General features: G+C 44.4%; 1 protein-coding gene across 11 annotated transcripts in view; it reads left to right on the top strand.

Moving 5' to 3' along the window:
* The window catches only part of CACNA1B (calcium voltage-gated channel subunit alpha1 B), a 297,873-nt gene that overhangs the window by 147,706 nt on the left and 125,709 nt on the right, over window positions 1-24,458 (top strand). For 6 of the 11 annotated variants that reach the window (XM_062640317.1, XM_062640320.1, XM_062640311.1 and 3 more), the window contains 4 exons: window positions 9,428-9,484; window positions 10,205-10,279; window positions 12,252-12,341; window positions 16,455-16,664. In XM_062640317.1, coding sequence (XP_062496301.1) covers window positions 9,428-9,484; window positions 10,205-10,279; window positions 12,252-12,341; window positions 16,455-16,664 — 432 coding nt within the window. The remainder of the gene's footprint in view (window positions 1-9,427; window positions 9,485-10,204; window positions 10,280-12,251; window positions 12,342-16,454; window positions 16,665-24,458) is intronic. The other 5 variants (XM_062640314.1, XM_062640310.1, XM_062640316.1 and 2 more) reach the window with 3 other exon arrangements.

Genomic DNA, 24,458 nt, shown 5'->3' with positions numbered 1-24,458 from the left:
CATCTCTTGCTATGATGGCAAAATACAGTTTTATGAGCTATAGAGATCACTTCCATGGAACTCGCCCCAGTACACATTAACGTTGCTTTATAACTGTTATAACTGAGCATTGCACTTTATTGCAAGCAGTGAGCAACTTCAAGGACCCAAACACACTAATTTAACAAAAAATAGCATGCTTTGCTTTTCCTTTTCATCGGACAGTAAAGATTACCAATAACTTTTCTGTGTCATGGAGTAGCTGGCGTGACCACAGTGCAATTCACTCACGTAGCATCAAGAAATCTTCTGGTGTTAATTTGCTTCCTTGCTTGCTTTTCTGGGAAGCTGGAACTCCTAAGTAAAGTGAAAATGTCTTTTAAAACAGTGATGGGGGGAGGAAGAAGCTGTGGTTTCTCAAATAAATTTTCAGGTGCCTTTCTAGGCACATCAGATTCATCCTTGCTCTTTATAAATGGGGAAACTGAGGTCCAACATTACATAGTGGCTCGCTTGACATCAGCTGATGGTAGAACTGGTCCTAACCTGTGAGCTGGTGCCACACTGAAAGCTACATCACTATTGCTTGTTTTTGAAACCCATCCTGGTGCTAGAGGCCAGATGTGCTAAAACGTGCTCATGCAAGCAAGTAAATGTACAGTCACAGCAAATCGCTGTGCATGCCTAAGCTGTGTACAAGCCAGGAGACAGAGCATCCTGCTGCAGTTCTGTGGGTAAGCTGTTCTTTGTCTGAATTTACAGCTTCTGTTTCACGTGCACAAGCTGGGTGCCGCTATTTGGAAGAGCATTTACGTGTGGCTCTTGCTGCTTTGCTTCTGCTGTCTCCTCTGAAAGGATCTGCTGGCTGACGTTCCTTGGGGAGCAGGGCTCTGCCCTGCTGCAGGTCCCTCCCTGGAGGGCAGTGGTGTGAGCATGACTTTTGACAACCTGTCCAGAGAGAAAGAAGGCTGAATCATTGAAATGTAAACCAGGAAGAAGTAGCAGCAGTTGGTTTAGTGTCTGGAAACCACCATTTCCCATAGCACTATTCAGAGTGTCAATTGAGTACCAGTTGTATTGATGGACTTTTATTCAAAGCAACTGTCCTCAGTTAGGTGACCACACTTCATTCTATGGAAGAATCATTCACTTTCCATTTATAGTTCGTCTTCCCATGTGTTTAAAGCTTTTGTGTTACCTCAAATACAAATTACTGGTTTATCCAGTGCTCCGTGGTTCTCCTTTGGCTCTGGTGGCAAAAGCTTTTAAGGCTTTTAATCTTTCTTTTAAGGCTTTTGTGATTTCTCTAAATCCTGGCCTCCCCATCCATAAAATAAAGATGAGAATTCCTTTGCAGGGGTGCTTCCTTTAAGTGTGGTGACTGCTCTGCCAAGAAGAGCCACGCAGAGGTCATCAGCTGAACTTGTCTGAAAGTTGAGGTAGAGAAGTTATAAAACATACAGCCGGTCTCTGCTCCAGCTTTGCACCCTGTGGGAATGGCTGGTTATTCTATTTCTGTGTAGCCAGTGCTGAATAAATACCACATTAGTATGCTGTCAAATGCCCATCTTTTTACTTTGTCTATTAACACAAGATCCAGAAGGTTTTCTAGAATAGGAAAGTGTATGCAAAATAGCTGAATCAGTGAATAATAAAAATACTCTGAAAAAGCAAGGCTGAAAATGCAACAGGAATATAAAGCAAGCTTCCAGTACAGCTGAATAATATCAATAATTAAAATCAGCTTAGCAGTGTTAGTAAATCTTTGGATACAAAAGGTATTGTGAAAGCTAACCAAAACAGAATTGAGTGTTGAATTCAGGAGCTGAAATCTGTGACTGGCATCGATGGGGATTTCCCATTTTTGCTTCAGAGGCCAGGATTTCAGCCAGGACATGATCTTGGATTTCCAAACTAGACAGTCAATCTTCCTTGTCCAGTACTGTGTGGGGGACAATGCCGTTATCCATGCAAAATATCTGTTTCCTTGCCCTCACTGAATCATGCAGCACGGAGTTCCACATGTTAGCAGTTGGTTTGACTCAAAACAGAACCAAACCAACCCACCAAACTGTATGTCCTGCCCTCGAGTTTAAAGGTTGCCTTTCTGCAGTGAGAGGATAAGCCCAGGAGTGCACTTCCTATTTCTTTTTATTTCTTTTGTTTCTCTGCTTTAGTTTACCTTGTTTTGTCTTATTTTCCTGCTCTAAAGCATTCAGAACCCAGCTGCTCCACCCCCTCCCTTCCTATGGAAGGATCTCCAGACTTCTAATATTTATAATATCCTCCCTGAGCAGTTTGTTCATTTTTTCTCATTTATTTCTGATGCAAGGTAGGAAAGCTGCATGGCAGTGATTCATAAAGTGGTATTTAATGCTTTGATAGCTTTTGCTCTGTAATGGTTTACATAGTCTCAGTAGTTGCTGGAGCTCGAAAGGACGTTTCCTTGTTCTTGGTAGTTCTCAAGTTTTTATCTCAAGGGCTCTAACTAGTTTAGGACCAAGGAAAGGAGTTGAGTGTCTAAAATCACTCTTTCATATGTACACTACCTCCCATTTGTCAATGATTTTAATTTAGCATTGTGTTCATCATTTATTGACCACTCTTGAGTGTCTTTAATGTTTCCCACAGCCTCCGCTACTTGTAATCCGAATGATGTTGCATTATCTCTTGCTGTGCATACTGCATTAAAAAGGTGAATCAGATAAAATTTGAAGGGTTTTTACTATCCACCCTTTCTTATACTGAATTTGTAGGTACTTCACTCCTCCAGAATGAAACAATGGGGTCTTTGTTTCCTACCTCTTAAGTACTGACTCGAGTACGCTCCAGTCCTGGTCTAATGACTTGTCTCGTATTTGTGGTGTAAGAATGAAACTTCTGGCTCTTCAGTAGCTGAATTATACATTTTAATTTTTTTTTCTTTTTTTAGTGTTACCTTGAATATTTTTTTTCTGTGGTAAAGTAAGAGCATAAAGAGGAAGAAAAATATTGATGAAAAGTGCTTGTGAATTTTTCAAGCAGGTACCTTGGCAGAGCTGACAGATTTTGGTGCCAGCTCACTACTGATAAATCACCAGAAGTGGAGTTGTGGTTGAAATGGAAGCAAACATAGCTCAGGCTGTTTTAAATGTGGATTGTTTAACACTGCAGCATTATCTGCTTGAGGGATTTATACCAACGTGTTTCAAACAGTGGTAACCTTAATTTGCAGATACTTGTGTGAGTTGTACTTAATACAGGAAGCCTGAATTGATAAAATGTTTAACAAATGCTGCTTTAAGAGAGGTTTGGAGAATGAAAGAGAAAATTGTAACACAGATAAATGTGCTGAATTTAGACGTGCATGACCTGAAATATAAAACTCAATCCACAGTCTGACCAATTTCTTTAGAGTTGGAATTTACTTTCTTCACTTAGGATTCTAGAGAGGCCAGGCAGGATGTTTCTAGCTTCTCTTGTTTCTCAGGTGCCTGTTGAAGACTGGATGATACACAGGGTAGTCAGGAGGGTTTAAATATTTTCAAATGAGGTAACAGGTGAGTTCATGTAAAATTCCCACATCATGAGGTCAAGACTAACTAAGCAGGGAGTCTGGAGCATCTCTCTTATAAGGAGAGATTATGGGAGCTGGGCTTGGTTAGTCTGGAGAAGAGCAGCCAGAGAGGGGATCCCATCCATGCAGATCAGTATCTCAAAGATGGGTGCCAGCAGGATGGTGCCAGACTCTTTCCAGTGGTGCCCAGTGACAGGACGAGGAGCAACGGCCATAAACTAAGACACAACAAGTGTCACCTCAACATGAGCAAGAACTTGTTTCCATTGAGGGTATCAGATCCCTGGCACAGGCTGCCCAGGGGTTGTGGAGTCTCCCTCTCTGGAGCCATCCCAAACCCACCCTGGACACGTTCCCATGTTCCCTGCTCTGGGTGGCCCTGCCCTGGCAAGGGGTTGGACCAGATGATCTCCAGGGGTCCCTTCCAACCCTGATGATTCTGGGGTTCTGTGAAGGAAAATTGTAACTCAGTAGAGGTTTAGGGTTTCTTTTTGAGGGTGTCAAGAAGAAATGTCATGCCACCTTAAATGACTTAGAAATCTGTAAGCATCTTAGAAGACAGAAAATCTTACTGCTTTGAAAACTAGTGTGAATTGCAGGCCAGAAGCAACGATCAAACCCCATAATCTCTTGCATCTCATAGAATTTAGGTCAAAAATGTGTATGGCAATTGCCATGTCCAGCTCATAAACACCGACTTTATATTGTCTAGAAGTGAACTGTAGGGATAAGGTAGAAACAGACCTTTAATCTTAATCTTGAAGAATAAAGTCAACTGTCTATTTCTTAGTAAATTCTTTGAAGGAACCAACTCTTCCCACCATTGGAAGACAGCTGATATATGGGTAAAAGACAATGCTTGGCACCATGTTGTTCCTCAAGGCACAGGCCAACAGTTCTCTTCCCTAAACACCTCTTCTTCAGTTCAACCAATATCAAATAGAGTCTTACCAGTGATGAGCAAACCCTGTCCTGTTCCACCCACTGTGTGCTGGGACAGCCTCTGCTCTTCATTTCATGTTTTCATTGGGCTCTGTGCAAAGTCTGTACCAAGTCAATTTGAAACTGTGCCTTTCAGAGGAATTAAAAAGGGCTGAAGCCAAGCAATGTAATCCATGCAAATGACTTTGCCACTGCTGCTTTCTCCATTAAACTCCTCAAAACTTGTAGCAACTATTAGGCTGTCATGCTGCGTTTCCAACCGAGAGCTAGAAGACCTCTGCACAGAGCAAAGCGAGGTTAAGCCCACAAATATCCTTTTGAAGATGTTTCTCTTATCTAACAAGGACATGCATCATTTTGAAAACACTTTGCTCACACTGGAAGTCTTTCACTTCAGAGCTAATCAAGTTGCATGTCTTTTGCATTTTAATTCTTTTGCAAGTCCATCTCTTTCACACAGCACTGATTCTGTAACTTGAATGCCATTCCTTGACACAACAAAGCTTTATGAACCTCAGGTTTCAGCTTTCTGTAGAAGAAACAGAGCAACAAGACCCCTGATACAGCTGGGAGAAGACACCAACAATCAGGGACAAAGGGCAGGAATATGAGTAAGAAGGCAAGGGGGAGTAATTGCCTGACAGACAAATTTGAGTTCCATGTGAAAGTGATGGCTTCCTCTACTCTTCTTTTATTCACTTCTTCTATTTAACAATTCAGCAGTTAAATTCAGTTGTTCTTTCTTTTTTCCTAACTTCTGTTGCCTGTTGAATGTGAGTTATTTCTCATAATCCGCTCTTCTTTAGAGCCCATAAAGTTCTATGTCCCTATGCCAAAGAGAAATGGAGGGGGCACTGTGTCTCTCTGCTGCTTTTCCTTTATTGTTCACTTTGCCACTTCCTCAGTAGAAGGTTTGCCTTTATTTCCAGTCCTGGAACATGCTGTGTGTCGTCAGAACTTAATGACCAGCAATTAATCTTGCTGCTGGGACATGTCTCACTCTGATATCCCAGTGAAGCCCCTGTGCCTTTGTTTGGAGGCTGGAAAGATGCTGATCTGATACTGTCTTTGTTGAATATTATTTCTAACGTAGAAGCACTGTTGTTTGGAGGTTTTCCAGGCGTCCTAATTATCTTCTTCCATTCTCTGTTGCAGTGATGACTAAAGGCAACACAACTTCTGATCCTCTGCTTAGGATGCTGTGTGGCTTTAGAAACAAGAGCTAGCAATGATGACTAACCTGCTGAGCTGGCTTTATACCAGGCTTTAAAAACCATGTAAAGCCCCACTAAGGTAAAACCACTTTGGTTTCCCAGAGGAGACAAGACAGACAGAAGTAACTACAAAGAGAGAGAACTGGGGAGAAATGGTGTGGAAGAATGTTGGGCTTGAGGGAATTGCATAGAGGAAACTTGGGGTTTGTTTATTTTAAGGGAAAAGTAAAGCTGAGTCCTGTTTATAGATGGAGATACATTTGAGCATCAACTCAGGGCCTGAATTCTGGGGCAAAGGCTCAGCTGGTTTACACAGCTGTCTCAAATGAGTGTGTGCTTCGTAGGTGATAATACATTGGTATCAGATTGTCACACCTTACACATTCTGAGGTGCCACTGGCATTTCTAAATCTGGTTTCTGAAATCTCAGTATGGCTAAACCCCTTGCCATCTGACTGGGGACACAGGTGACACTGGAACATCAGATGGCATGAGCACACCATTGCAAATCATGATGATTATGTATCCACACAGTTCACAGTCCCCAGGGTGATTTGGGGACTCAGGATTGTTCCTCTTCTGCTGCCCAAAGGACAATGGAGAGTCATGACAAATTGTTACAGGAGCATGCAACACAAGATGCTGCTTGGAAATAGGGAAAAACTAGATTTTGTTTTTCCTACCTACAGATCTTTGACCATAACCAGTGCAATGATTGTCCTCCTGCACTGATACGAATCAAGTGCAGGACTGAGCTTCCAGCTAAGGGAATAGGCTCTTTCTTTCCTGCAGTGTTTTAGTGTTTGACAAGACGTGACTGCAACCAGCAACCCTCAGAGCATTGACCAGTAAGAGTGTTGGCTCTCGAGAGGTTCTTCCCTCTGCAGACACAGCCCTGTTGTGTTGCACTCACCCAGGAGTTGTCCCTGAAGAGCAGCTGCTTGCCTTCTGACCTTTGCCAGGTCATTATTTTCATTGCTCACCTGCATGCAGTGTGTCTGCTCCCTGCAGTCTCTCGTATTAATCTATTTAATTACCAAACGCTGTCTAAAAGTCAGCGTTTCTTTCTCAGAGTGGCAGAAGAGCTCCTTTGGGATGGGTTCACTTTCCCATGCTTGCTGTTTGTTGCAAGACCTGAACATACATTCCGTTCCAAATGGTTTTGACTTTTCACTGTGATTTGCCATTATGTAGAAAAGGAAAGAAACTACATCTGCATTGTGCAGAGGAGCACAAAATGAAGAACCCCAAAGTCCTGAGGACTGAACTGATCCCTGAATCCAAATGAGTGCAAAACATCTATGTGACACTACTGACTTTACCAGTACTAGGAGTTAGACTCGTTCTTTATGCAGAATCCTGTGCAGTGAGGTGGGTATATCTCTTTCAGATACGACACAAAGCTTTTAAAATCACACTTCATGAGCAGTGTAGGGTTTTAAAAAAATCTATAGGAAAATGTCCACTATAAGAGCACCTCAGACTCCAGCACAGGTTTGCTTTGTGTTTCACATCTACAGTCCTTTTGTCCAGCTGCCTTTGGGAAGGGGTCTCCATATCAGACCCCCCTCCCTTCTGTGTGTTTTAGGGCAGTCATGTTCATTGTTAATTGCTGTTTAACTACTTATATACTTTTAACCTCCAAACACCAGTACAGCTTTTCCCTAAGGCAAGACTTTGGAAGAACCTTTTGGTTTCTGAGGTGTTGGTATCAGAGAGAAGTCTTTGGAACTGTCTATAAAGAGTCCATTTCTCTCTCCTGACCTGTCTTAATGAGCCTCAGAAAAAACCTGCATTATACTGGCTTGTGGGTTTTGGAAGGATTTCATACTTCTTAAAATGCACACTTTTAGCTCACCTGACATTTCCCTCCCTCTCAGCTCTCCTTTCCTCCATCTCTCTGGTGCACTAGTTTGTACTTTCTTATTTTCATAAAATCATAGAATGGTTTGGGTTGGAAAGGGCCTTAAGATCATCCAGTTCCAACCTCCTGCCACCGGCAGGGACACCTCCCTCTAGACCGTGTTGCCCAAGGCCCTGTCTAGCCTGGCCTTCAACACTGACAGGGATGGATCATTTGCCACTTCTCTGGGCACCCTGCGCCAGCGCCTCAGCACCCTCACAGGGAAGAGCTTCTGCCTTATCTCCAACCTGAACTTCCCCTGTATCAGTTTGAACCCATCACCCCTTGTCCTATCACTGCAGTCCCTGATGAAGAGTCCCTCTCCAGCATCCTTGTAGCTCCCTTCAGCCACGGGAAGCTGCTCTGAGGTCTCCATGCAGCTTCTCTTCTCCAGGCTGAACAGCCCCAACTTTTTCAGCTTTTCTCCATATAGGAGGTGCTCCAGCCCCTGATCATCCTTGTGGCCTCCTCTGGACGTTCTCCAGCAGCTCCATATCCTTCTTATATAGAGGACACCAGAACTGCACTTTTGTTCTCCTCTGCTTGATTTTTACATTCTACCTCAGTCCTGGATATTATTTTCCAGCCTTCTCAATTTACTGTCTTATTAATGGATCATTCACTTTCTTTCCCAGATGATTAATAAAGAGATTATATAAGGCTTCTGCATAGTGCTGATCCCTCTAGTATTCTTCTATACAGTTTTCAGCTACACGCTTTGATGTTTGGCCTCTGGTTTGTTTGTATTATTTCTGTTTTGGAAATTAGTTTTCCATCCAGACTGGCTCAAATGGACTTTAAAGCAAAATGTGGTGTGAAAAGTGTCAGATCTTTTAGTAAGATCCCAAATTACATCAAGCATGTGAAAGAATTTGTCATTTATAATAACATAAGGAAGTGTACAGTTTACCAGCTGCTAACTCAATATTTCTTCTGCTTTAGACTGTCCTTTAGAAAATCCTCGCATGATTTTCTAGCAGTGAGCTCAAATCTGTGGTTTCAATATTGGCACAGCGTGGTGCGTACTGCAACGGAGTCGGGTGATGACATTTGCATTGTGAAACCTCAGGAAATTTATCTTTCACACAGATAAAAATGAGTCAGTTTGGGGAAGTTGCCTTTTCAGGGTTTTCTGGATTCTTTTCCTCTAGGAAAGCATAAAATTGTATTTTGCAGATGAGTTACATAGGGATGGAAACCAACCATGGTGTTCTAGCACGTGTTGCGCAATCTGAACTGGCCGGCCGTAACTCCCCCATGGAAACTTGGCTGTGGATTTTATCGGGACAAAGATTCAATGTGATGGCTATTTGGTGATATTCTGTCTTCTGGGATGTGGCAGCAGCAATCCCTGCCTGTGTTACCCTGTGCCATGAGGTCTGTTTATCAGAGGTTGAGTCTTAAGTCTTCTTTATGGAGATGGAAGAGCAGCAGTCATTCACTTCTCTGTCTCCAGTGTGGCTGGCTATGGCATCCTCTGACTTGCAGTCTTGCCTAGGTCTGAAGGAAGGGTTTTGGTCTCCAGAAGTCCCTTGCTGATGATAGCTGGGTAAAGACACTGGAGTGGGTGGTTGATTGTGAAGATGGAGGAAGTGCTACAGTCTTCCAGAGGTGCATCTGGCCTCCTCCCCCTGTGCAAGAGGGACATGGGGTCAGACACACAGTACTCTGAGCCGTCCCTTCCACCACAGACTTCTTGTACCTGGGTGGTGCAATGGGGTAAGCTCGGTGGCAGCTGGCACAGATGCCTGCTGCATCCAGCTCAGCTGGTTTTAAAGAGGGGATGTGATAAACCTGAAGTTGAACCCTTGCTGTTTTCTTTTCCTTTTACAGAGGAGGTAATGCTGGCAGAGGAAGACAGGAATGCAGAAGAGAAATCTCCTCTGGACGGTAGGTTGTTTTGTTGTGTGGTTTTTCCTCCTGTGATACATGAAAGGTTCACCTGTGTACGCTGACATGGCTTTCCATTGTAACCAGTAGGGCGTGAGAAACACGCTCTTGCATGCACTTGGCATAGGTTGGGCTAAAGAGTCCCTTTTCCCATGTTAGGTCTTTTTGAGGTTGCAGGTTATGTGACACACCACCCTGGGATGGGGTTCTGCCCTTGGGGTCGGTTGGTCCCTTTTCTGCCTGTGGGACCACACCAGTGTGACCGGTCAGCCTCTGCCAAGCCCAGCTGGCTGTGTCTACGTGCAGTTTGTGGTGGGGGTAGGCTGCAGAGTGGATGCCAGAAGAGAAATGCATTGACCAAGAGAAGGCAGGGCTCTAAACCGAGGTTTCCAACTGGATCTGACAGAGAGACTAAGACCCCTGTTACTTGTAAGCAGTAAGACATAACAGGGTGTGGTGATCCTACCTTCTGACGTGTGACCCTAGCGATGCAGGATGGCTGGAGGTACCAAGCTTCGGATGCAGGTGCAGTGAGGCTGCAGGGACTGCTCTCCCTGCGCCTCCAGACCGATGAGCTCTTAGGATGCGACAGCCAGTCAAAGTTCAGTTAAAGATTCTTCCCTCTCCCTTTTCTGACCATCTTTCGTCCTCCCATGTCTCCTCCTTTCCCCTCCCCTCCCTTTCCCTCCTCTTTTTTTTTCTCCTCCCATTCACTGTCAGGGAGGGCCGCCTCGGAAGGGCCGATTCAACAAGGCACCGCACCGGCAGAGACTAGCAGCGGCAGCAGCTACAACAGTGAGTGGATTGCAAATCACCAGGGGCTTAGGTGGCACAGCGGGGCAGTGCTTCTTCCCCACAGCCCCACGTGCCCAGGTCACCAGCCATGTTTCATGGGTGGTTTTGCACCTTAGTCCGAGCCACACGGCTCCTTGGGCATCAGGATCCCTGCTGCTGGTCCTCCTTGGCCAGCATGGTGACCTGTGCTCGGGGAGGACTTGGGGATGGAAGAGCTGGGGCTGCAGAAGGTCAGGGCTGAGGTGTGCTTGGCAAATCTTTGTGCATGTGTGAGGGTGCGTGGGGTGTGTGTGTGTTGTGCAAGTTTGTCCAGCACGTGGGTGCAGCCAGAGCTGTTAGTCTCAGGGTGATATGGGTGTCTGGAAGAGTAGTCTGTGAGCAAACTAGAGGTGGGTGCGGGCCATGGAGTGAAGACCCAGGTATGCTAAAGTTCACTCTATACTAGTAAGCTAAAGGAGCCCAGCAATGTTCCCAGCCTTGAAGCCAACTGCTAAGGAGCAGCCCATATCTATGCTGGTAAATTATCTTCATCCCCAAAACAGACGGATATTGCATCCAAGTTGTGTGAAGAGACAGCATGACCTCATTGCTAAACATAGGCAGGAGTTATCTCAGGGAGAAGATAAAGAGGAAGGTGCTCAAGTCACACCAGGGAGTGTTATAAAACTTTGTTCTCAGGTCTGGTTACGTTCCAGTGCTGGTCCTGGACCTGCTGGAGACAGATGCAGCCTGCAGGACCCAACAGCTGATAGTGCTGGGACTGAAGATTCAGCTTCCTGATGGGTGGGGAAGAAAAGAGCAAAAGCAGGTTTATTTGCAAACAAAATGGGACCCAAATCACAGGTTCAGAGCATCCTCTCCTCTTGCAGACAAAATGGGATCCAGATCACAGGTTGAGAGCATCCTCTCCTCTTTGAGCCTCTGAACCTGGGTGACGGTCTGGGTGTTTTCTTGGAGTGACAGAAGCACTAACACTTGCCTTAGCTGTGGAGGAAGCAGCGCTTCAGTTTCTCTGTCAAGGCAGGAAGTTTGTGTAGAGTGAGGGGATCTTCTTGTCCAAAGCTACCCCCAGGGCAGTCGCTGCAGAGTGCGTGGTTTGCTGTGTGTGCCATCTGACCAGTATGTATCACCACACCATGGGGTGTCTTACTGCTGATAGCAAATGGTGCTTAGTTACTGTATGTCTTGAAGCTGTTGCCAAACTGTGTCAACGTATTTTTTTCTGCTAGTTCTCAAGGTTTCACAGGTAGGTGGTCGTGGGACCAGTGTCCATCTTACCCCTTGTGCACTGGGTGAATGGTGCAGACCTCTCTGAGCCTTAACCTCCAGTTCTCTTTCCCTGTCAAGTAACACGGTGTAGCTGTTTCCCCTCCCCACAAGAGATGCTGTTGGACAAAGTGTGTTTTCAACGAGTTATGACATCCCCAGAGGGAAGGAATCGTATACTGGGTGCTATTAAGAGGATGATTTGTGGCAGTTGCTTTTGACACAGCATTTCTGCTCCTTGAGGCATTGTTCTGCGGTAAACTCTATCTGAGCACTGTAAACGTAACTTCTTAATGGTGCACACTGTAAGCAGCATTAATGTTTCTAATGGATAGAAGCACTCATAACCCACTGGGGCTCAGAAAGATTCAGTGATCCTGCCCAGCCTTTCTGCTGTGCTGAATGGTCCAGCAGCTGCAGTGGCTCCCCCATCCTCCTGCATCTGCTGGGGTGAAGTGTAAGGATGCAGATCTGTGCATGGCCAAGCCTTCAACATCTGGAAGGTCAAAAAACTAAATGACCCTGGAACTGAAGCATGCAGAGGCCCTGCAAGGTTGTAGGTCGCTTAGTTTGCTCCAGCTTACCCATGCGTGAGAGCTTTGAGCTGGCATTGGGAAGTAAATGCTGTCCCTGGAGAGTGAAGGGAGGGGGAGAGAGAAGCCACTCTGAATGCTCACGGGGCTTTTTCTCTTTAATTTGCACACAGTGTTGAAAAGAGCTGCGATAAAGAAGAGCAAAAACGACCTGATTCATGCTGAAGAAGGTGAGGACCATTTCACAGACATTTGCTCCGTTGGTGAGTACTGGCTTCGCATTCCCTGAGGTTCAGATCTCCACCTAAACGCGTTCATGTCATGTTTCCTCTGAGCGACTTCTTGCCTCCAGAAGCTGCAGTTTCAAGAAGGAGAATGACCACTGCTCCTGCAGCAACACTCAACTTCCCAAAGCAAAAGGCTTTGTGGTTTCACCCTCTCCCCACGCTGCCCTGCTCAGCTATTGCATGCTGCACCCTTTAAAGAGCCTTGCCTAGATGCTTGGAGACTCTGTGCTGTGTTGGCCATAGTGTGATTCTGCTTGGAACATGCGCATCCATGCTAATTAAACCCCAATATGTCAAATGGTGCTTCTAAGCCTCAGCTGTTGTAGGGAGGAGAGGAAGTGGACACTTAGTCACATCCGCCACTAATGCACAGTGTGTGGTTTTGCAGCCTTTGTTGTGTCAATGGTTCCTGGGAAATTCCAGGCAGAGGCCCCAGTTCTCTTGGTCTTGCCTTGTAAGAGGATCTTAAGGCAATTCTCTACATTTTTAAAGCTAGATATGGAGATATCACATTCGTGTGCACGCAGTTACCCACATATCTCCAATACAGAGGGTGGCATCCTGCATGGGATAATACTGATGGTGTGAGTTTGGTGTCTTCAGCTCTCGTGACTAAGGCACTGTCAGGCTACAGAGGTGCTGCTGGTGCTGCAGCTAGCAGAGAACCAGGATCCTCCTGAGACACTGCTGGGGGAGAGGCAGGAAGCAGGTCTGGAGTTGCAGGGAGAGGTAGGCTCTGAGTGCACAGCACCCCATAGAAGGGAAGCTGATAGGACACCAACAGAAAAACCTTTCAGTAATGGGCTTTTACTTGCTGGCTGGGGATACATCTTCCTGACTGCTTCAGAGTTAGCTAGTTTGCTTATTCCTGTCCCTGTTGTTTGAGTCTGTATTTTGCTCTGCTGCTGAAGCAGCAGATGTTCTCATTATCTTCCACAGAAATGTCTTGGCACCCCAGTTACCACGAAGCAGCAAATCCTGGATGCATACGTGGAGCAGCACAAACAGTACATTTGAGAGTACATGTCCATATATGCTTGCAAGCATGAGCGCCTCAAATGCTCTTGGAAATTTGGCATTAACATTTTAACAGATTTGAGCTGCTGCTGGATTTTATTTTTTTACCCTTTAAATCACACAACAGTTTGGGTTGGAAAGGACCTTAAGAGTATGTAGTTCCAACGAAGGCCTGGTTGCAGGAATTGAATGTTGCTGAGCATGCTACTGACCCCATCACGCAGTGTTGAACCACCACAGTTACCCCAGACCGAGCAGGCTGAAGCTGTTAAACTGACAGTTGTATGAGAGGTTTGTTGCTGAAAGAGGACAAAAATGCAGCAGCCGTGTGCATTTTTGCTCTGATTTATTTCAAGCAGCTCAGATCCCTGCATGGATAACAAGGAGTGGTCATTTTTGGAACATTTGTGGCAATAATCATGAGGTCTTTGCATTCGCATCCAAGTCCCTCCAGGCTCTGGGCACCCATGCCACGCAAACAGATCTTGGAATTCAGCGTTTCAGGTGGCAACGGATGACGGAGCATCTGGACTTGTGGATAATCTGATGCAGAGCTGGGAACTGTCTCAGGAGCATATGGCAGGGAAAATAACAGCAGTGCTTTCCACCTTCTGCAAGTGGTTCACCCACTTGGGAGAAGTGTTTTTGACTTTGATTCATGGAACAAGGCAGAAAAAAAAGAAATGGATAAAGCAGATACTTGCGCAGGCTCCTGAAAAGGCTGAAACTCTGCATAACATAAACAATCGGATCAGATGGGCAATTATGCATAAAGAATATGTTTCTGAGAGAGGGGGTTTTGGATGGTTTTCGGTAATGTTTTGCTGATGGGAGCTAAGGATTGTGGAAGAACTAACAATATAATTACTGAGTGAAGATGCAGACCGGAGTGCTAGAGACTCTGACAGGTCTCTTGCTGGCCGTTGACTGAATACGTTGCACTTTAATTCAAACACAAGTACCTCAATGAGCCTTATAATTATATTATAAAGCTCTATAGTGGTAAAGACTTCCCGGTGTGTTCTCTGGAGTTGTTCTTAGCATTTATTCTTTTCTTTTCTCCCAACTCCCAGCCTTTCTTTCAGCACTAATAAGCGTGCAGCAGTAGATGCTGGCTCCTTCTGGCTTCCCACCCTCTACACTGTACCAGGCACAGGACATTCTTAATTGCCAGACAGTGGAGATTGTAGAAGTGGGTGTTTTCTATGTGAGATCAGTTTAAATACTGCTGCTTTTCTTTTCTGGAAGATCAGTAGAGCCAGTAGAGAGGGGGCAAAAGGACAGCAGACATGGCCATGCAGATCTGAGAGTATAGTCTGGCTTGAATATCTGAGAAGTCTTTACCTGCTAAACAGTATTACAATATGGTGTAACCATTACTGTAACCTGTATTTCACCTTGTTTTCTTAAAGCAGTAGATAAGCAGTATGATTTGTTGGTTGGTTTTTTTTTAACTGCCGAAGGGAGGATTATCAAACCAACAGAACATCACTGAGCTTTTCCACAAGGAGCTTGTTCAAAGCCTGGCCAGGGCCAGCCCTGCATTTGGCATGTCGGTGGATAGCCAAAATGTGACATGGAGCAGAGAGCTTGCTTTCTATTGGGAACACAGCACAGCTGCTCTTGTGTAGCTGTGAGGCTTGGAGAACCCATTGCTGTCACATCTGGATGCTTCATCCTTTTTATGGGTGCTGTGTTTGATGTTATTGCAGGATGAAACAGGGTGAGAGTCCCACTGCTGCCAAGTGTTGCAATGTAAGGGAGTACACTCAAAAATTCAGAAGCCGCAGCTCAAACACCTTGTTCATGTAACTCAGCCATCTCCAACGGCAGCCCATGCAAGTTATATGCTCTCGTGGTGCTTTGTCCAAGACAGGACCATGTGCATCCTGCTCTGCCCTACTTACTGGGAGGCTCTATCCCATGATGGGGAAGGACAATAGCATACTATCCTAGAATCATAGTACGGTTTGGGTTGGAAGGGACCTTAAAGCTCATCCATTTCCAGCCCCATGCCAGTGGCAGGGACACCTTCCATTAGACTATTTTGCTCCAAGCCTCTTCCAACCTGGCTTTCCTTCCTTTCCATCCTTTCATGGATGGAGCATTCACAACTTCCATGGGCAGCTTGTTCCAGTGAAACAAAACATCTTGCCACAAACCATCTATAAGCAAGGTTTGCTTATAGTCTCTGAGGGGTGCCAGCACAGCAGGAACCAAGTAGTGGGCAGCCTGTGGCAGTCATGATTTTCCCTGCTGGCAACAAGGTCTGCGGCTGCTGCAGATGAACTCCAAGGGATACACGTGTCTGAGTAACGTGTGCTGATTTCTCCTGCCTCAGCACTGGCCGGAGATTGCCTTTTCATCTTCTGTTTGAAGAGTGCCTGCTGCCACAGGGGGAGAGCTTACATTAGAAATCATTTTTTCCGTCGGCTTCCTATTGTTAAAACACTTGACTTTCTTCCAGGGTTTCACACCAGACACAAAATATAGCTGATACAGGCAGAATTGGTACAAATGAGTAGCTGTGCCCAAAATATGAAGCGGGGAGGCACATTGAGCCCTCTGCTGTAGAAATACATGAAGTTGGAGGGTGAAATAAGGAGACTTCACTCAGTTCAGTAGTAAGGGCTGGGTCTTTGCCCTGTCCTTGGAGTAGGGGAAATAGGGACTAGCTTTCCTGTTGCCAGCTGCACTGCCCAGTTTCAAGAGGATGTGCTCCACACTGCAGGCAATGATACCACTGTGCCAGACTCTTGCTGTACCTCCAGGCAACCAGGAACACAACAGTTATGAGTTAAACTGGGATATTCAAGATCGCTTCATAGAGTTGGAAGCCTGGTTTCTTTAGATGGTAATGCTGGGCATTCATTCATGAAGTTCTAAAATCTCAGCTTTCATCCTTCATGATGTCATTGCAAGCAAGAATCCCTTGCTCAGCCCATAGTCAATGTGCCCAGCTTTCTGCTCAGCCGTGTTTCTGGTGCTCGGGTGCAGATCTGTGTGCCCAGCAACATCCTCCAGCTTTTGGCTGGCCGGGATGTGGTGTGGTGACTCTTCTTTCTATGCCAGGGTCTCCTTTTGCCCGTGCCAGTTTGAAGAGTGGGAAGAACGAGAGCTCATCCTACTTCAGGAGGAAAGAGAAGATGTTCCGGTTCTTCATCCGGCGCATGGTGAAAGCTCAGAGCTTCTACTGGGTCGTCCTCTGCGTGGTTGCCCTCAACACACTCTGCGTTGCGATGGTGCACTATGACCAGCCAGAGAAGCTCACCACTGCGCTGTGTGAGTACTGGGGACTCCATCTGTCCTCTACCAAGGTCTTGCACTCTCGATCACTCCGAGCACTGCTGTCAAATCACCATGAGGTCTGGTTTTCACCCTCCTATGCCTCCCTCAGATGAGGGTCAGAAATGCACAATTCAGAATAAATCTGCCAGGTCATGATACTTGTTTGAGATGGGAATGTTAACCTAAACGTTATCTGAAACTTAGATGCATCCATTAGCATGGCAGAAGGATTTGCTCCTTAGCAGCCTTTATGAAAGGAGAGGGAATGGCTGTCAACTTGGGTAAAGGCAGGTTTCTCTGTCTAATCAGTATCTTCCCAGAGACCTGCAGAATTCATGCCACTGTGCAGCTGAGCTGCATCTATGGGTGACTTTTGCAGTGGACACACTTAAAGCTCTGCCAGGTCTGAAGTCTCTGGTGTAGCAGCACATGCTATCTGGAAGATAAAAATGTCTCTCTGTGCTTATAGAATCATACACTACTTCACTGCAGTTATGGCAATTATTGTCATGTTCTTTAAAAGGTTGCAATTTTACAGAAGGTCTTGTTTGATTATCGTGTCTTCCTTACTAATGGTGTGTGATTAGGTGGGATAGATGTCACAATGTCCTTCTGTGAAAATATGTGCAACTGTGATGATAGTAATACCACACAGAAGATTATACTGTATCTGTGCAAAAGCTTTCATTTTAGCTTGGTTCCTGTGGTCACCTATCAGTCTGGTCTTCAGATAGTCTGTAAGTGCTTTTGAAGTATGATTATTTTTATTTAAATTGCATATTGTTTTGTGCTATGCTGAATAACAGACAGAGGCAGCTTTCTGCAGCCAAAGCCTTTAAACATCAGTGTTACACTGAGGTTGCAGACTTGCTTGTGAAACCCATTTTAACAACCGTGGAGGGTGAGGGACAGAGCTTTTTACTCTATTTTAATGAAGGTTGTGACTCCTAGAGCTGGAAAACTGTTACAAATCAGTAAGATAAGAATATGGTGATGCTGAAAGTGGGACACTGCAATTTCATCCTTCTGACGGGAAGGGATGGAGGGTCTGTTTCTGGAAGAGAGAGCCATTGCATTGACCACTTCTGACTATAAAATGGCCAGGAACCAATCTGTTGTTCAGCACTTGATATTCAGATGTGGCTAGTTCAGAATTTGTTTAGTCAAACTTCTGAAGCAAGAGAACAGAAGACTAGGACACCCCCCCCCCCCCAAAATACTGCAAACAGTCTAGCTCCATAATTTTTGACTTATCTACCTACATCTATTTGATTTCTGTATCAATTAGAAAGCTAAATATTTCTAGCCTCAGATCCTTAGGTTTTACCTTATTATAAGGAAGCAAACATCTGAAGTTTTTGTTTCATACATCTAGAAGCTCAAGAACACTCGCTGCTCTGGCTTCAAAACCTTGCTCTTAATGCTTGCTGAAACATTAATATCACCAGGTAACTGGAGCACTAATGAGAGATGCTTCTTTCAACTCTGGGTTTATTGTTTGTTTTTCGATTTTTCCTTTTTCCTTCTTTTTTTTCTTTTTCCCAAGATTTAGACCAAAAAGAAAGACAGACTACACAGAAGTCATTCTTACTCACTCATTTCCTAAGATTAACAGAGGATATAGTATACTACACTGGCAGAATAATTGCAAGTTTAAGGCTTAGGATTTTCTCTTGAAGTAGAAGTAAATGTTAGAAAAAAACTAATTTTAAGTCTTTCAACTCAAAAAAAGGCTTCAGATTTACAAACTCAGTTGTGGGAACACCTTCTGTGTAACTTCTCTAAGAGAACAGAAAGAAATCCGTAAGCCAGCAAATTCTACTTGATGTTCATACGAGAGCTAGGAGGGATGTTTCTGTTGATTAGAATTAAAGCTACAGCTTCAGGTGGGAAATGTACCTGGGACAGAGGCCACAAATTAGGCTTCTAACCTACCTCAGCTGAAGATGAAACGTAGGGAAAGTTGAAATCGCGCTGTGCCAGGGATCAGGTGTTGGGTGGATCCTTCTTTCAGGAGCTCTGCATGTGTCCATAACAGGATTGTCAATTAGTTTCAGGAACACTTGGGTAGCATACTTTGATTTCTTGGTGTTAGGGTACCACCTAGCTAAGAATGAGGCATCCCATTGGCTTATTTTTTATGGAAAAATCAAAAAACAGCATAGAACCTCTTGGGAGTTAAATCCTCATCCTCCCAGCCTGCCTTTGCATGGGTAATGAACTAAAGGTTTCTGCCCATTTTCCTGGGGGATTGTGGAATCCTAGAATGGTTTGTGTTGGAAGGGACCTTAAAGCTCATCCAGCTCCAACCCCTGCCACAGGCAGGGACACCTTCCACTAGAGCAGCTTGCTCCAAGCCCCTGTGTCCAACCTGGCCTTGAACACTGCCAGGGATGGGGCAGCCACAGCTTCTCTGGGCACCCTGTGCCAGCACCTCAGCACCGTCACAGGGAAGAGCTTCTGCCTAAGATCTAAGCTAAATCAAGTTTTCATAGCATAATCTTTCCTATGTTTAAAGTTTAACATTGATCGCAGGGAATATTTTATGCCTTAAGAGGTGTGGGACTTTGTTTGTAACTGGTTGCTTTGTTGTTGTGGTCATGGTAAGACTGGACTTGGCCCCACTCACCTCTGCCTGCCCTAAATCACAGCCAGCCTGACTTATCCCCAGAGTAAACACATTCCGCTCCCTAAGTGGCTTAACCTATTGGGGAGTGCTCCTTGAAAGCCCTGTCCTGCCCCAGATTTGTGTACAAATCTATTAGATAAAGGCAGAACAAGATATCACAAAAGCAAGGGAATTTAAACAGCTCCTGGAAACACTTGGCAAAATCCTTCAACTCTAAGAGTGACAGTTTAAAAATGGCTTTAAGGTTAATCCATGATGAATGAACTTTGCTATGCAGGAGCAGGACTTGGTTTGTCTGACGTAGAGCAAGAGAGAAGTAGCCAATTCTAATTATGTTGTCTCAGGGAAGGTGCTTAGAAATGAACTGAGGAAGAGTTTTGTGAGCTTGTAGAAGTGGGAGACGAGGGTGGGAAAGCCTGGGAGGATCCACTAAACTCTGAAACTCTACCCAGGCACCTCTAATTCAATTATACCTGTCTCTCTGTGGAGAAGTCTAATTACATTACAGATTAATTTTACTTAACGGGCATCAGAAGCCTGTGGGTCCTCACTGATTTATTTTTCCCTTGGTCTTCTCTTTGAGATTTTCTGTTCTTGAATTGTTCTGATTAGCTTTCTCTGCTTGATATTCCATAGTACTGCAATTGCTTTGGAAAAGGAGCTGTAGGAGCTTTAGAAGAGGCTTGGGATTCCTTTAGTTTAGATTTGATGAGGAATTCTTTGAACTCTTGGGGTGTGATGAATAACAGGACATCCTTTATGGCCCTGTAATTATCCCTGAATTAGATCAGAGATTTTCCTTCTCTGTATGAAAAGACTCCCATACCAAATTACAATAGGACTTTTTGCCATACTACACATGGACGCATGGCATGTTTTGCTCACTGAAGCATGGACCTTCTGTTGAATAAGTTGCAGTTTCTCATGCAGCCACCCATGGTTGTCGTCTGTTTGCATTGATTTCTACCACTGCCAGTGTCCTCAGAAAGCAGAGCCTTCTGTCAGAAGACAACTCTGTAGTCTAGACTCAAAATGCATCACCAAGATCTCGTAGCAGCAAAGATGCATCTTTAACTGAGGGCAACAAGCTGGCAAAATCCATAATGTGGGCACAAAGTGGAAGTGCAGGATTAAGGTATTTTCCAGTTGGGAACCAGAGTTCTTTAGCCTCCACAGGGTGGGCTTTAGGGTGCATGGTGAGAAGGTTTTAGGATCAGTAAGGCTTCGCTTGCAAGCCCTCTCATGGGTCTTCCCTTCCCCTGTGGCTGCCCTCCCTGAATCAGCACTCTCAGTGTTTCTAAAGCTAACATTACAGTGATCCTGGACTTGCTCCTAAATTTACAACTGTCTAAAACCAAGATCCAGAATGTCTCCTTTCTGATAAATACAATATTTGAAAACAGTATTTTAGCCATTTTGGCCTGAGAACATCTTCCCTGTGTGCTATGCTGCACCATGTGCCTGGTACAATTAGGCCTTTTTGATGATGTTGTGTTTGCCTTTGAAGTAGATAGCCAGCTCCCTCCGGATATAAATATGCAACATTTGCAACTGTGAGTAAAAAGGCTTTCTGGAGTGAGCATATTTCTTTATGGCTGCTGAATGTTTCACGTCTGCTTTGTCTAAGAGCAGGAAGTTGTACTCCATTGAGGTTCTCTTCATGGTTGGCTTAATGTGTGAGAAGGATGAGGAAAGAAAACCAAAGCATCTACTCCTAATGACAGTGGACTTGGGGACAGGGCAGAAATGGAATTAATCCACGGGTGATTGACAAAAAAGAGCTGCTAACTGTCTAATTCAAACATGCAGGACAAAAAGATGCTAGCACAGCCTTTGCCAATGGCACAAATTTGAAATGAAATAAGAGTATTTGTATCAAACTTTTTTTCCCTTAAATCACATTACAAAATGCTTCTGCTTAAGGCAGATTGAATTACATGTGGGGTCTGAATACCAGGAGGTCCAAACAATGAAATTTCATTTGCAATTATATAGGCAAGGCCATGTCAGAAGAAATGGTGCTTCTGATCTGCCACTGGAGAAGCTGATTCATTGCAAGTCAATTCCCTCTGCCCAAGTTGTTCACTGTGTTCATATTTTCCTCACCTCCTTGCCTCCATCCCTTGCCCTCACAGTGCTATGATTTGTAGTACCTGGTACCTGCTGAAATAGAGCTGTCACTGTCTGGTTTGAACTCTGATCTAGATGGGCGCCATCAGCTGTGAAGGGTCAAGCTGGGTGGCTCTTTAAAGAGTAACAGAAGAGAGTTGTTTCTTGGACGTTCTGAGTTTCTAAAGTTTCCTGTTGCTTTTTTTTCAATCAAATATTTCTTGGTTTTGTTTTATTTAGCGAGGACCTTTGCTAGCTTTTTTTCTCCTACGATATCCTGGTTTTACATGTGTATTTGCAGGATGTGTCAGTCCGATGATGGAACATGGCACTTGTTGATACCTGGGTTTTGTTCGTACTTCTGCCAGATGGGTGACTGAACATTAATCCTTGTTTCTTTCCTCCTTCTTCTTCTTTTGCAATGATGAAAATTGTCTTGGCAAAACACTGAGATTTATTGGTGAAAATAACAGTAAAACTCCCCCTACCTAGTATTTTGTTACTCTGTGGAAGCTTATGGGATGTACCTGGAATGTAGCTCTTAAAGGTGAGTCTGGTGAACAGATAAGAGGATGAGAATCTTCGTGCCAGTGTGAGATATGAAGCATCAGGAGGATGTGCAATGCTTTCTGTAGTCTGATCTACAACCCCTCCCTATGATTTTAACTTTTGTCTGCTAACTAAGCAAGGCCACCAGTTTCAAAGCACTGGCTTAGTGTCAAACCTTGTGACAGGGAGACTTTCCACTGAAGTCATTCCAATAAGCACCGTTGGGCTTGCTGAGCTCTGCCAAGCATGAAGCTGAAGACGTAAGTGATAACTACCCAGCAAGAAGAGACTCTTGTCAGCACAAACGCTGGACAAGCTTTCCCTCCGGGCTAATGAAATGGGTGACAGCAACAGCAAAAATTCTTTCACATCCAGAGAAGTTGCGTATGCTTTACTGGGGGAGTTTTGCCTTCTATTTCTTACCATTTCCAAAGTACATGTGGTGCAGAATGGAAGTTCAGGATGTGACCTGGAAACTAGCTTAAGCTTCAGGTTTATGTGGCCAGCTATTAATAATTCAGGATTTTAACATTCTTAGTTCACAATTATGATCTTTTTAATTCAGTGCAAAGGAATTCAATACCACTGAACATGTGTTTTTTTAAAACTATGTGGTTTTGTATTCCTGAACTTGTCAGCCATCTCATTTTATGCCTGCCATTGGTTTCCTGGTCCCTTTCTCACACCCTCTGCACTCATGTAGTCAGATGGGTTGCCAGTGAAACTGTGGATAACTCCCTACACTGGGATCCCTTGTGCTGGAAACAACTGTTTGTTCGTTGAGCATCTGATATCAGAAAGGAGAGGAAAGTTGCAGCATGATGCAGATGTTGGAGAAGCAAGATCCAAGCTCAAAGGGAGATGGAGGCATGCTTGCTCCTTCATGTGCTTTCCCTGAGCACTGAGATCCAGTGGATGGAGCCTACCTCTCAGTAGGAAAAAGGCTGAGAAGTTGGCAGACTTCATACTTTGACATCTTATTCCTCAAATGTGAACACTCTGCCTTTGATAGTTTCCTTTAATGATATTGCTCCTATTTTCAAGAGGAGTAGGTTGCATGGTATAATTAATACTCTCCTTGTATTTTCTTCTCTATTGCAAATGTTGGCAGAAGTGTCCTTGTAGGCTCCTCACTGAAGTGTTAATAAAGCCTTTCTCATCTGATTAATGCTTCCTGGATTTCACGTCTTTTTATGCCTGTGCTATTCCATGACTGCCTTTCATTTGAAATTTAAAACCCCTTTTTATTTTTTGATAATTGAAGCTGTATTTTTTCCAAGCAATTCCAAAAGACAAGCAGCAATGGGAGATGGGCCTGGGCCAGCCACACTCAGTATGAATGTGCGAGGCCGTGCATGGAGTGAAAGCCATGCATTCCCTCATCTCTTTCCCCACACTCATTAGCTGAAGCCACATATTGCAGGTGGTGTACAAAGCACTTGGGATTCAGGATTATCTAGCTGAAATCTTCCTCCTTGCCACTTGCATGTGTTCTTGCATGTGTTGCCCCCTGTATGTCTGTGTGCACCTTTGAGAGAAGCTTGGTACCGTCCTTATTATTCCTGAAGTGATAAAACTGAAATTATAGAAGATAACTTTCCTGTAGCGTCTATGCAGCTCCAGCATCTGAGAACCTTCTGTACTGCACTAAGCAATGTGATTAATTTCTACTCTGTGAAGTTTGATTCTTTTCCTCATCATTTCTCTAGAGGGAGAGGTTTGCCTTACGCTATTTGGTTGGTTTCGGTAATGTAGAGGGGGTTTTGCCCTTTTCATGTTTGTTTTTTAATATTCCATTGTTGCTGTTGCTTATTGGCCTCCAGGTTTAAACTTGCATGACTTAAAATGCCAAAGGCAGTGTTTTCTGTAGCTTCAAGACCTAAAAACGTGATGTGGAAATTGCAGTCTCCAGCTATATTTTCTTTCTGCCCTTTGTTTCATCATAGGTGATAAATTTCCTCATCAAAAGCTTCACAGCCTATTTGCCCGTGCTATGTGAAGCAGAAGGAAACAAAACTTGTTCTTCCATAATTATATGGTTATACTGACATAATAAAAATAAATGTGGTTACGTGCTAACAGTAGACACAACACCTCTGAATATGAGCTCTCAGAGGCAGCAGTTCCGTTGCATCTGAAGGTATTTTTATCATGAGAGGATGTTACAAAAGCTTACACCCTGCTCCCAAAAGTGCCTGTCATGTGTAGGTACAGAAGTCCCAAACGCACACTTGCAAAGCATTATCTGTGCAATTAAATGAGACCTTTAGCGATGAGACCTTTAGATCCAGAGCTTTTTTTTGAAACTCCCTTACAAAGATGATGAGGGTGTTATTTAATGCTCATACCACCTTTCCAGAGTACACATGAAGCACTGCCTTCACAGTTCCTGAAGGCTGAATACAGCTCGTGGTGCGTATAGAAATAATTATGTGAAGCTGTCCTCGGGGTCCTGTTTGCCATTCCAGAGGGATTTTCTCCTGGCAGGAGGCAGTCAGTGT

The sequence above is a fragment of the Pezoporus occidentalis genome, unplaced genomic scaffold, assembly GCF_034315485.1.
Source record: "Pezoporus occidentalis ecotype Australia unplaced genomic scaffold, CSIRO_AGI_Poc_V1 ctg64, whole genome shotgun sequence".
NCBI classification, from domain to species: domain Eukaryota; kingdom Metazoa; phylum Chordata; class Aves; order Psittaciformes; family Psittacidae; genus Pezoporus; species Pezoporus occidentalis.
This window is presented reverse-complemented; position numbering and strand designations above follow the sequence as displayed.